Here is a 12,966-nt window from a genome sequence, read left to right on the forward strand (position 1 = left end):
TCCCCCCATAGGAGGTCAGTTTAGTCCAGGAAAATCCGGCTGCAGTCTATAATACCCACGTAGACCCTTCTAAGGGTGGGGAGGGAAAAGGCACCATACAAGCAGGGCAAGAAACAAGAAAACAAGAACTGAAAAATTCTCCTCTGTTAAACAAAACTTAAGCTAGAGGTCCAGAAAAAGCTGAACTGAAGGTCAAAGAACAGACAGACAACAAATTCATCCAGCAAGAAAACTCTAGGTAAGAGAAGTGAAAGCAATCTCCAGAATAAACTAATTAAGGTAATTAAATGTCTAGGCACCAGCAAAAAAATAACAAATCACACCAGGAAAACTGACGATATGGCCCAGTCAAAGGAACAAACCAATAGTTCAAATGAGATACAGGAACTGAAAAAATTAATTCAGAATATACGAACAGACATGGAAAACCTCATCAAAAACCAAATCAATGCCCGGTGCCTGCCCATGTAAAAAACCAAATCAATGAATTGAGGGAGGATATGAAGAAGGCAAGGAATGAACATAAAGAAGAAAGGGAAAGTCTGAAAAAACAAATCACAGAACTTATGGGAATGAAAGGTACAGTAGAAGAGATGAAAAAAACAATGGAAACCTACAATGGTAGATTTCAAGAGACAGAGGTTAGGATTAGTGAACTGGAGGACGGAACATCTGAAATCCAACAAGAAACAGAAATTATAGGGGAAAAACTGGAAAAATATGAGCAGGGACTCAGGGAATTGAATGATAATATGAAGCGCACAAACATACGTGTTGTGGGTGTCCCAGAAGGAGAAGAGAAGGGAAAAGGAGGAGAAAAACTAATGGAAGAAATTATCACTGAAAATTTCCCAACTCTTATGAAAGACCAAATCAATAGGCCAAGCCCTGAATCTTGGGATTTGTTCATACGAAACCTATCCTCGGAAAGGATAGGTTTAGCTTACTTAAAATTAGGTCTAAGAGTCACCCCAACCTCTTTTATCGCTCAGATGTGGCCTATCTCTTTCTCAACCAACAAGGCAAGCAAACTCACTGCCCTCCCCCTCTCCACATGAGACATAACTTCCAGGCATGTAAACCTTCCTGGCAATGTGGGACAAAAATCTTGGTAGGAGCTGAGACTCAGCATCAAGGGACTAAGAAAACCTTTTCGCCCAAAAGGGGGAAGAGAGAAATGAGAAAAAATAAAGTGTCAGTGGCTGAAAGATTTCAAACAGAGTAGCGAGTTTATCCTTGGAGGTTATTCTTACACATTATATAGGTATCATATTAGAGAGGCTAGAGGGAAGTGCCTGAAAATGTGGAGCTATGTTCCAGTAACCATGTTTCTTGAAGATGATTATATAATGATATATAGCTTTCGCAATGTGACTGTGTGATTGTGAAAACCTTGTGTCTGATGTTCCTTTTATCTACGGTACGGACAGGTGAGTAAAACATAAGGATTAAAAATAAATAAATAATAGGGAGAACAAACGTTAAAATAAATTTAGTAGATTGAAATGCTAATGATCAATGAAAGGGAGTGGTAAGGAGCATAGAAAAAAAATAGGGGAAACAAAGGCTAAAATACATTGGGTAGATGGAAATACTAGCAGTCAGTGAGAGGGAAGGATAAGGGGTGTGGTATGTATGAGTTTTTTTCTTTTTTCTTTTTACTTCTTTTTCTGAATTGATGCAAATTTTCTAAGAAATGATCATGGTGATGCATATATAACTATGTGATGATATTGTGAGTTACTGATTATATACCAAGAATGGAATGATCATATGGTAAGAATGTTTGTGTTTGTATGTTGTTATGCTTTAAACATGGGCAGGCACCAGGAATCGAACCCGGGTCCTCTGTCATGGCAGGCGAGAACTCTGCCTGTTGAGCCACCATGGCCCTGCTGTTGTTTTTAAAAAAAAGTTTTATCAGGGTTATAATTGGCAGATGAAACATCATCTATATATTTTCCTTCCTTCTGCTCATTTAAAGTTTCTTTTTTTGCTGAAGGCAAATCTCTGACTTATAGCTAGCACTTTCAGGGAAGCAGCAGAGTAAAACAAGGTAACCAACCTGGAAGTTTGGTTGTTTTTGTGGCATTGTAAAGTTTTAAGGAATAAATGAAATTAAAACCAATAACAATACACTACAGTTGTCTAATATCAGGGAAAGCAGTACCAGGATATACCTTGAACAGTAAGGACACTGACAAATACCTTGGAAATTTATACAACTTCAGAAATATTTATGTTAAGTACATTTCATACAAAATTTTTCCTAGGAAAGGTTAGGCATTTCTTTCAATTTGATAACACTTTTCATTTAACTTATAATATAACAAATAAACTTGGATATTTCTAGCATCTCCTTAATGATCTTCCAAGGACCCTCCAGAAAAATCCCAAATAAAGTTTAGAATTAAAAAATATCATTCACGGTTTGATTTTGAGAAGACATAATACAAAAATTCTCAGATTTAAACATTTGATTACATAGTCATAGGTCATTATGAAGCAATATTTAGATCTCTATTTAACCAAGGTGACAATAAAACACTTTAAAAGTAATTATAGGAGGTAATTTGATTATTAAAAATTCTTAGTTCTTTTAAAATTGAGACGACCTGACCCCTTCAACAATCAAGACCATGATAAAATCAACATAAAGTATAAGGAAACTATTCTGAAAAGACATCTGCCTTTTACATCAACCATTCAGGTTATAAAAACAAAAACAAAACCTCTTACAACCTCTAAGAGTAGATCAATAATTCAAGGGAATTCTGTCATTTTAACAGAGCGAAAACCAAATTCTCTTTTTTGGCTCTTAAAAATCTTAACGGAAAAAACTATCAAATCCTACCCAGCTTTAACCACAGGAAGTAAAATTCCTCTTCTGTTAACCTTTACGATATTCCATATCCACTGAAGTTCTGTCCCACATTTCCCTCTTTTTCATCCTGCAACAATCTGTCATTCTAATTTAGGACAAAATCACCCTCCTTCTTTCTTAAGAAAAACATATCCTGCATACCTTACATAGGTTACTTAGCATAAACTTAAGGCTTTAAGCCATCAAAAGATTTTGGAATCTATTCTCAAGCTGACATCCTACAAAACACAATTACTGGTAAAATAACTTTGCAGAGTAATGACTCTATTTGGTTAAATGTGGACTTTTATTTTTTATCATCTTAAACATCTAATAGACGTAAGGTTAGCTTATTTGACCAGTAAACCTGTAAGTTTAAGAAGAACATACCCAAGTAGAATAAAAATGTATGCTTTATATTGTACCTAACACTGACAATTCAGAAGATAAAGCTGTTTTTATTGAACTAACAAAATAGTTTCATTTGTCAACAATTAACCTAACTTATATGAACTTGAATTTTTTAAATATTTGGGGGTTAGCTTTTATAAAAATACTTTTTTTAACACTGGAAATATTACAAATTCAGTTTCTTTAACTCCTGGGATTTGGGTGGTATTTAATTGATATATGAGTTTATTTTTAAGCAAATTAGAATAGAGTTTCTTTTAGGGATTTTATAAATTACTTTGGTGATACCATCTGAAGGTAGGGAAATAACATACAGACATATACAGACTATACAGAGAAAAACAAAGAGTTCATAATTTTGATTTTTAAATGTTTAGCCATGAGTCAGACATAAACATAGAAATACAGCTTATATAAAAGAGCTGGCTTTTGTCTTTGTCCCACTTATATTTTTTATCAGGGTTATCTGTATTCCTGGTAGAAAGGAAAAGTTAAAGTTCTTTGCTTAATTATGGGGCAAAACTTTCCCCACAAAATTTGTGAAGGAGATCTTGAAGATTTCCTTTGCCCTGTTGGCTAGGGCTAGTCTGGGGCTTAAATTCAGGTGTTATTAAAATGTTGGGTTTAGTGAATAGTCTCATTTTTAAGGGCAACTAGGTAATAGGAGGTGATGGAGAAGGCAAGAGGAGAGGGGGTAAAAAGTATCTTATGGACTACCAGACTCAAGGTGGGGCAACAATATGCAGCCTGGGCACGTAGAAGAGAAAAAGAACTGAAAAATGGATTTTTAGATTTCTTTTTCTCAGCATGCTTCAAAGAGTATTTAGAATCATTTTATCTTTTAGGAGTGTCTGCATACCAAAGAATGTGACTCATTATTTTGGAGAGGTTTTGGATCCTTTCTCTCCTAGGGCAAATCAAATGTCTCCCAAAGTAGCCACTAAAGACTCAAATCATTCTTGTTGAGATTTACCCATGGGTTCAGAAACAGGCAAGAACTGGTCCTGTAATGAGAAAACTTAAGCAGCAAGAGTATTCACAGGAGGAAGAGAGAGAAATTTAGATTGCGAGGAGCCCACTTTCATCCAGAAGGTTCTGGAGATCCAATGAACGATTAGAGGTTCCAACAAGTGGATACCTTAAGGTACCAGAATCTATGTAACTCCCTTGAATAGACAAGAAGCTTACTCAACAATATGGGAGCCAGATTTGTCCAGGGGAAAGTTTTAAATCTAACAATAAACCCAAACAGCTCAAATGCAAAGAAAGTGGAAGTCGGATCTGGGGAAACTTACCCCTAACACTCCGCGGGCGGCAAGAGAGCAGCGGACACAATGGGTCCCATGGGTATCAGCGCCTGATCACTCACCAGCCGCGGGGGCAATTGGGGGTCGGGATGGGGGGGGGAGGGAAATCTTCCCCCGATCCCACTTCTGACATCAAAAACTATTAAAAGGAAAAACAACGTACAATATAGATTACGGGGTTTAATGAGAATATGGTTGTGAGCAGGGAGATTTCAAATTGAAAGTGGAGTCCAAGTCTCAATAGATACCTGGTCACAGGTGCTTATAAAGGCATTTAGGGAATTTCCAAGGGGGAAGCTACAATGACTTGTTAACAGTTATGTTCTTCCATACATAGAAAGTTCTTTAAAAACAGGTAGTAGTGGGTACACCCGTGGTTCAGTGGTAAAATGCTTGCTGTCATGGGGAGAAACCTGGATTCCATTGCTGGCCTACACACACACACACACACACACACACACACACACACATTGCTGGCCTACACACACATACACACACACACACACACACACACACACCCCAAAAAACAACAACAACAAGGAACAGATATACACTGGTTAGTATCTTCTACTTGTCCATTTCTAATAGGCTATCCCTAATGGACGAAGATTAGCTGACTAGCTTACCACTAAATGCTGTTCAAATTGCAACTTTACTAGGAATGTTCACATTTCTCAGAAAGTCCCAACCCTGTCGTAAAATGTCATCATCAGAAAAGTCCTTGCTATTTTTAGAAAATAATTACTCCTGGCAATGTCATTTGTTTAATAAGACTAAGGACAAAAACAGTTAAGATCCCCTCAAAAATGTCAGGTTTTACTCTAATTTTCTTGGTCAGGTGGGTCAAAAATTGAACGTGAAAAATCATTCTAAGTATAAAAATATTAGGGAACATAATTCCTTACCATTCACAGTCAGTTTGGCTTTATGAGAATAATTGGAACCAAAATGATTAGTAACGATACACTGATATTTTCCTTCATCTGTGAAATTCACATTGAAAACATGTAAGATACTAATATATTCCAGGGCTTCCCCAGCTTGCTGCTGGTAACGAACAAAATTCTCCACATCCACATCATACAGGATTTCACTGTCTTTACGCCACACAGTAGACATGGGTGAATCACTGCTGCTCACTGCAACGCATGTCAAAGTCACATTCATGCCTCTTAAAGCAACTGTGGTTTCAGGATGTATCCTTATCTGTGGTTTGAGAAAATCATCTAAGGGGGAAAAAAAAAAGAAGCAGACAAGTCAGTTATTTTTTGCTTCTACAGATTCAATTTTAAAGCAAACAATGAAAAACTGTGTATTCTGTTTACCGAGTGGCTTACTGAGACTAAAAGAGACTCTAGAGCTAAAGTCCAGTTTCCTTGTTTAAATATAAAGAAAATGAAGCCCAGAAAGATCAAACAACTTGCTGAAAGATATATAAGTCAGTGGCAGAACCTGGAATACAGGTTTCCTGGCTTCAGGGTCCAGCACTCTTTCCGTCTTACTATCATTTGTGTGCTTAGAGTGTACTTCTTAAGCATTATCGGTTACTGGGAAAAAAACAGATGCTATTTTCAAGATAAATTCAAATCTAATTATCCCTTGTATTTATGTATAGAATACATATATAAACATGTACATAATAACCATTACCCTTTTTGGGAAAATATAGAAAATGAGGATTATAAACTTATTATATTTCACAGGGAATACCTATTAATAAAACAAATGATTAACCAAATGATTTAAAGTTCTCTGTATGTGTATAGCTTTCACCTAAAATAGTGAAAAATTCCTAACATGCCAAATGTCCAACTGAAGACTGGTTTCTGACAGGCTAAAAACTATTCATGTGTAATAAGTAAATTATTGGACTGATGCAGAGAAACAGTTATTTGAATTCTTACCTTACCTAATATCACCACTGGATAGTTCATGTACCGAAAAAGTGATACATGTAAAAAGTAGAAAAAAATACATACTTATATGTACTTTTAAAATTAAGTAAAGTCAGAAGGGAACTCATGGCAATAAAAACAGAATTTAATCTTATTAGATTTTCTTCTTTAAAATTTATAAAAACAACATAGCAAGAAATATTTTGCGGGTCTGAACTTTCAAGTGTCCCAAATATCTTTAAGTAGACTGTGAAAACATATCTGGCAGTAGATGGTACCCAAGTGATCAGAGATCAGTGATTTATAATACAGAAACACTGGTGTAAAAAGTCTATTATGTAATGCTTAAGTTATTCCACTGTAAAGGAAATTTTCCATGTTGAGAAAAAAAATGTACACAACTTCTGTGATCCCCCACTCCCCCCAAAAAACAAAACCCTATCACTTTAGTCTTAAGAAACTGCATCAAAAATGCAAGCCACATGAAATCAGTACATTCTCACACTGCTGTGGACAACAAAAACTAGTACTGTTTTTTTGGAAAACACATGGAAGCATTTTCAAGTTTTAAAAATAATCATGTAAAAAAAATTTCATGTTTTTGATTCATGAATTCACTACTGGCTATTTATTCTGATGCTAACAATCTCAATAAAAGAGAAAGGCCTACATTTATTAAGGTGTTATTATACTGAACATTAAAAATGATAATTTAAGAATACAGAGAAAAATAAGGTTAAAGTCAAAGAGCATAATATAGAAACTATGATTGCATCTATATAAAAATGATAATGCACTGATTCATAGGCTGGAAAAAAATTAATTTTTTTTAATTCTGTTGTTAAAGATATTGAGTGTGTAATGTATATAATTCTTAAACAAACAAAAATACAAACCACAGATAAAATCTTTCAGATCCACATTCAGGATGCTTTGCCCTGCTAGCCATTCAGGGTGTGCACAGATTACATTCACAGAATGCTGAAAGTTATTATCAACCAGCCACTGAAGTAACCACTTCAAATGGCAGTCACAGAGCAAACTGCTTGTGTTCAGAATCCTGCAGAAACAAAGAGGAAAAGAGGTGTCCCTGTTTTACTTTTCATTGTAAGTTCCTTCAACATTGAAAGCTTACCACACATGTATGCATTCTCCTTGCCGAAAATATTTAACCTCAATCTAATCATGAGAAAACCAATTTAGTCAGGCTCAATTCTTCAACTACGTCAACGTCATGAAAGATTTTTTTTTTTCAAATTCCCGGTTCATCCTGGGAGTTCTGTCCCACATTGCCAGATTTACACCCCGGGAGTCATGTCCCATGTTGGGGGGAAGGCAGTGGATTCACCTACAGAGCTGGCTTAGAGAGGGAGGCCACATCTGAGCAACAAACGAGGTTCTCTGGGGGTGACTCTTAAACATAATTATAAGTAGGCTTAGCTTACACTTTGCAGGAATAATTTTCATAGGGGCAAATCCCAAGATCAAGGGCTCAGACTATTGATTCGGTGGTCCCCACTACTTGTGAGAATTATTAGGAAATCCCCAACAGGGAAGTTGAATATTTTCTCCGTTTTCCCCAGTGCCCTAAATGGATTTGCAAATACTTTTTGATCCATTGCTCCAGGATGAACCAGGAACCAGGAACCTGGGATAGAGAAAGCCTTCTTGATCATAAGGGGATAGAGAGAAATTAGATAAAATAATGTTTCAGTGGCTGGGAGAGTTCAGAGTCGAGAGATTATCCCGGAGGTTATTCTTATGTATTAGATAGTTATCCCTTTTTTTAGTTTATGGTGTACTGGAGTAGCTGGATGGAAGTACCTGAAACAGTTGAGCTGTGTTCCAGTAGCCTTGATTCTTAGACAATTGTACAACGATATAGTTTTTACAATGTGACTATGTGATTGTGAAAACCTTGCATCTGATGCTTCTTTTATCCATGGTATGGACAGATGCGTAAAAAAATATGGATAAAAAATAAATAATAGGGGTGATAAGAGTAAAATAAAATGGGTAGAATGAAATACTAGTGGTCAATGAGATACATGGGCAAGGGGTATGGGATGTATGAGTTTTTTCTTTTGTCTTTTTAATTCTTTTTCTGGAGTGTGGCAAATGTTCTAAAAATGATCATGTTGATGAATACACAACTATGTAATGATACTGTGAGCTACTGATTGTACATCATGTATGTACTGTATGCATATGAAGATTTGTCAATAAAAACACCTAAAAAAAAAAGCTGTCAAAAAAAGGGGTGGGGTGAGAACAAGGACAAGTATGCTGGTTTGAAAGTATTATACACCCCAGAAAATTCATGTTTTAATCCTGATTCCATTTTGTGGAGGTACCCGTTTCTTTTAATCCTGATTCAATAATGTAGGTTGGAATCTTTTGGTAAGATTATCTCAATGGGGATGTGGCGCCTCCACTTCTGGGTATCAGCTCTTGACTGGATGGAGATGTGTCTCTACCCATTCCAGGTGGGTCTTGATTAGATTACTAGAGTCTTTTAAAGGAGAAGCATTTTGGAGAGACACTAGAAACAACAGAGCCTAGAAAACAACAGAGGCCTCAGAGGTGACAGAATCTTCACAGCTGAGCTGACAGAGATGTGGCCACATGGCGAACAGAGACATGGATACTTGGAGATACATGGAGCCCAGCAGATATCACCATGAGATGTTAAGCAAGCCTGAACTGGAGGGGTAGATGCCAGTCATGTGACTACCCAGCTGACAAAGGTGTTCCTAACCCATAGACCTTTCTTGAATTAAGGTAATCTCTTGTTGGTGCCTTAATATGGGCATTTTCATTGCCTTAGAACTGTTAACTTGTAATTTATTAAATTCCCCTTTATAAAAGCTGTTCCACTTCTGATACATTGCATTCCAGCAGCCTGCAAACTAACACAGCAAGAAACCTGTTTTAGATTAAAGAAGACTAAAGAGCCATTACAACCAAACACAAAGTTCCTTGACTGGATCCTAGACTGGGGGTGGGGTGGGGTGAGGGATGACAAATAGCTAAAGAAGACATTTTTTGACAATAGGAGTATTTGAGTATAGATTGCATATTGTATATATATATATATATATATATATATATATACACACTTGGGGGGGGCTGGGGTACTTTTTTGATGGTATATGACAAGGTAGGGCCCTCAGCTCCTCCCCTTCATCAGGGGGTCTGGGATGGAAACTGTGGAGAATGGGTGATTCTCAGTACTGGTGGATCGAGTTGGGGCCAGGACTCCCCAGCAGCTGACAGCCTCTCTTCCTCTCATGCTGTCACTGGGGATGGTGGTCCAAGGGCTCTTACTACTTGGATGTCATGTAGACCTTAAGGTCCACCATCCTGCTGCTGTAGCCAAATTCATTGTCATACCAGGAAATGAGCTTAAAGAAGTGGTCACTGAGGGCAATGCCAGTCCCAGCATCAAAAGTGGAAGAGTGGGTATCCCTGCTGAAGTCGCAGGAGACAAGCTGGTCCTCAGTATAGCCCAGGATTCCCTTTCAGGGGCCCTCTGATGCCTGCTTCACCACCTCTTTGATGTCATTGTACTTGGCCGCTTTCTCCAGCCGGCAGGTCAGATCCACAACGGACAGACTGGGGGTGGGGATGCAGAAGGCCATGCCAGTGAACTTCCCATTCAGCTCCAGGATGACCTTGCCCACTGCCTTGGCAGCACCAATAGATGGAGGGATGATATTCTGTGCAGCCCCACAGCCGTCACACCACATTTTATCCCAAAGGAGCCATCCACAGTCTTCTGGGTGGCAGTGATGGCGTAGATAGTGGTCATAAGTCCCTCCACAATGCCAAAGTTGCCATGGATGACCTTGGCCAGGGGGGCCAGGCAATTGGTGGTACAGGAAGCATTGCAGAGATCTTGAGGGAGTTGTCATACTTCTCATGGTTCATACCCATCACAAACATGGTGGCATCAGCCAAAGGGGAAGAGATGATAACTCTTTTGGCACCACCCTTCAAGTGAGCACCAGCCTTCTCCATTGTGATAAAGACATCAGTGGACTCCACAATATATTCAGCACCAGCATCGCTCCATTTTAATGTTGGTGGGATCTCACTCCTGGAAGATAATAATAGGATTCCCACTGATGACAAGCTTCCCATTCTCAACCTTGACAGTGCCTTTGAACTTGCTATGGGTAGATTCATACTGGAACATATGGACCGTGTAGTTGAGGTCAACGAAAGGCTCCCTGATGGCAACAATCTGCACTTTGCCAGAGTTTACAGCAGCCCTGGTGACCAGGCACCCAGAAAGCCCATACTGGATAATCCGTTTATTCTGACCTCCACCATTGTGCCTCAGAGATGCAGCTGGCACTGCACAAGAAGAGAAGCTGTTGGTTGAGTGGGGAGGAGCAGAGAGCCCATATTGGATAATATTTTATCAATGTTAATTTTCTTGAGTGGGATAAACAGTTCATGGTTTTCGGGGAAAATATCACTGTCCTTAGTAAATATACACATTGATATTCAGGGGTGAAGTGTCACGAGGTCTGCAACTTATTTTCAAATGGGTCAGCAAAAAAACAGTACATATAATTTTGGCAAAATGTTAACAATTGGTGAATCTAAGTAAACAAATATAGGTGCTCACTCTACTTTCTTTTCAATTTTTCATGTTTAAAATTTTTCCCAGAGAAGTATGCAGAAAGGCTTACTACACAGATTGGAGCACTGAAAGCTCTTATTATGGAAAGAATATAATTATTTTCAAATTATTTCATCAAGACTGAAAACTCTTCAGCCACGTTGACAACATGTACAGCAACTTAAAGAACCACTGAAAAAATATCTGTGGTCTATAATAGGGAAATTTATCTGCAAAACAAAATCTGTGTTTTTCCTTAATGATTCCTTAACTATCCCATCCATTTGGGAGAAGGGAAAGCAAAGATTTTGAGAACATTATAGTTTGCTTTATGTGCATCATCAAATCCTCATCAAGTTTTAAAGTTTGGTATAAAATATCTAAGATCAACTTCAAAGAAATCTCAAACAGTCTTTAAAAGGTTTCTCAAAAGCTGTATTTTATCAAGTATAATTTTAGTTAAACAAGCCAAAAGTTAATTTTTGCATTTGAGAATTCTCATGTTATTTTCATACACTTATGAAGAAATATTTAACACTGTTATAGGCTATGGGACTATGGCCCTCATGGAGCTTATATACTTATAAATGCAAAATATAATGTCTGAAAGTGATTAAGTGCTATGAAGAAAAATAAAGCTAAGCAAAAAACATGGAGAGAGACAGTAGCTGCTAGTTTAGGTAAGGCATCAAGAAAGGTCTCTTTTGGAGAGGATGCGGAGAAAGAGGCACACTTATCCACTGTTGGTGGGAATGTCAAAGGGTGCAACCACTGTGGAAGGCAGTTTGGCGGTTCCTCAAAAAGCTGAATATAGAATTGCCATACGACCCAGCAATACCATTGCTAGGTATCTACTCAAAGGACTTAAGGGCAAAGACACAAACGGACATTTGCACACCAATGTTTATAGCAGCATTATTTACAATTGCAAAGAGATGGAAACAGCCAAAATCTCCATCAACAGAAGAGTGGCTAAACAAACTGTGGTATATACATACGATGGAATATTATGCAGCTTTAAGACAAGATAAACTTATGAACCATGTAATAACATGGATGGACCTAGAGAATATTATGCTGAGTGAATCCAGCCAAAAACTAAAGGACAAATACTGTATGGTCCCACTGATGTGAACGGACATTCGAGAATAAACTTGAAATATGTCATTGGTAACAGAGTTCAGCAGGAGTTAGAAACAGGGTAAGACAATGGGTAATTGAAGCTGAAGGGATACAGACTGTGCAACAGGACTAGATACAAAAACTCAAAAATGGACAGCACAATAATACCTAATTGTAAAGTAATCATGTTAAAACACTGAATGAAGCTGCATCTGAGCTATAGGTTTTTGTTTTGTTTTGTTTTGATTTTACTATTATTACTTTTATTTTTTTCTCTATATTAACATTCTATATCTTTTTCGGTTATGTTGCTAGTTCTTCTAAACCAATGCAAATGTACTAAGAAATGATGATCATGCATCTATGTGATGATGTTAAGAATTAATGATTGCATGTGTAGAATGGTATGATCTCTAAATGTTGGGTTAATTTCTTTTTTTCCGTTAATTAAAAAAAAAAAAAAAAAGAGAAGGGATAATTGGAGATGAAGGGATACAGACTGTACAACGGGACTGGATATAAAAACTCAGAAATGGACAGCACAATACTACCCAATTGTAATGCAATTATGTTAAAACACTGAATGAAGCTGCATGTGAGGTATAGGTTTTTTGCTTTTGTTTTTTTTGTTTTTTTTTCTTTCTATTATTGTTTTAATTCTTATTCTGTTGTCTTTTTATTTCTTTTTCTAAATTGATGCAAATGTACTAAGAAATGATGAATATGCAACTATGTGAT

General features: G+C 37.2%; 1 protein-coding gene and 1 pseudogene across 5 annotated transcripts in view; both read right to left on the minus strand.

The window, feature by feature from the left end:
- The window catches only part of LRIG2 (leucine rich repeats and immunoglobulin like domains 2), a 126,465-nt gene that overhangs the window by 69,784 nt on the left and 43,715 nt on the right, over positions 1 to 12,966 (minus strand). For all 5 annotated transcript variants that reach the window (XM_077119858.1, XM_077119860.1, XM_077119857.1 and 2 more), the window contains 2 exons: positions 7,373 to 7,536; positions 5,487 to 5,807 (listed from right to left, as the gene is read on the minus strand). In XM_077119858.1, the coding sequence (XP_076975973.1) occupies positions 5,487 to 5,807; positions 7,373 to 7,536 (485 nt within the window). The remainder of the gene's footprint in view (positions 1 to 5,486; positions 5,808 to 7,372; positions 7,537 to 12,966) is intronic.
- On the minus strand, positions 7,545 to 11,991 carry LOC143649838 (glyceraldehyde-3-phosphate dehydrogenase pseudogene; annotated as a pseudogene).

Source organism: Tamandua tetradactyla, chromosome 11, assembly GCF_023851605.1.
Source record: "Tamandua tetradactyla isolate mTamTet1 chromosome 11, mTamTet1.pri, whole genome shotgun sequence".
NCBI lineage: Eukaryota > Metazoa > Chordata > Mammalia > Pilosa > Myrmecophagidae > Tamandua > Tamandua tetradactyla.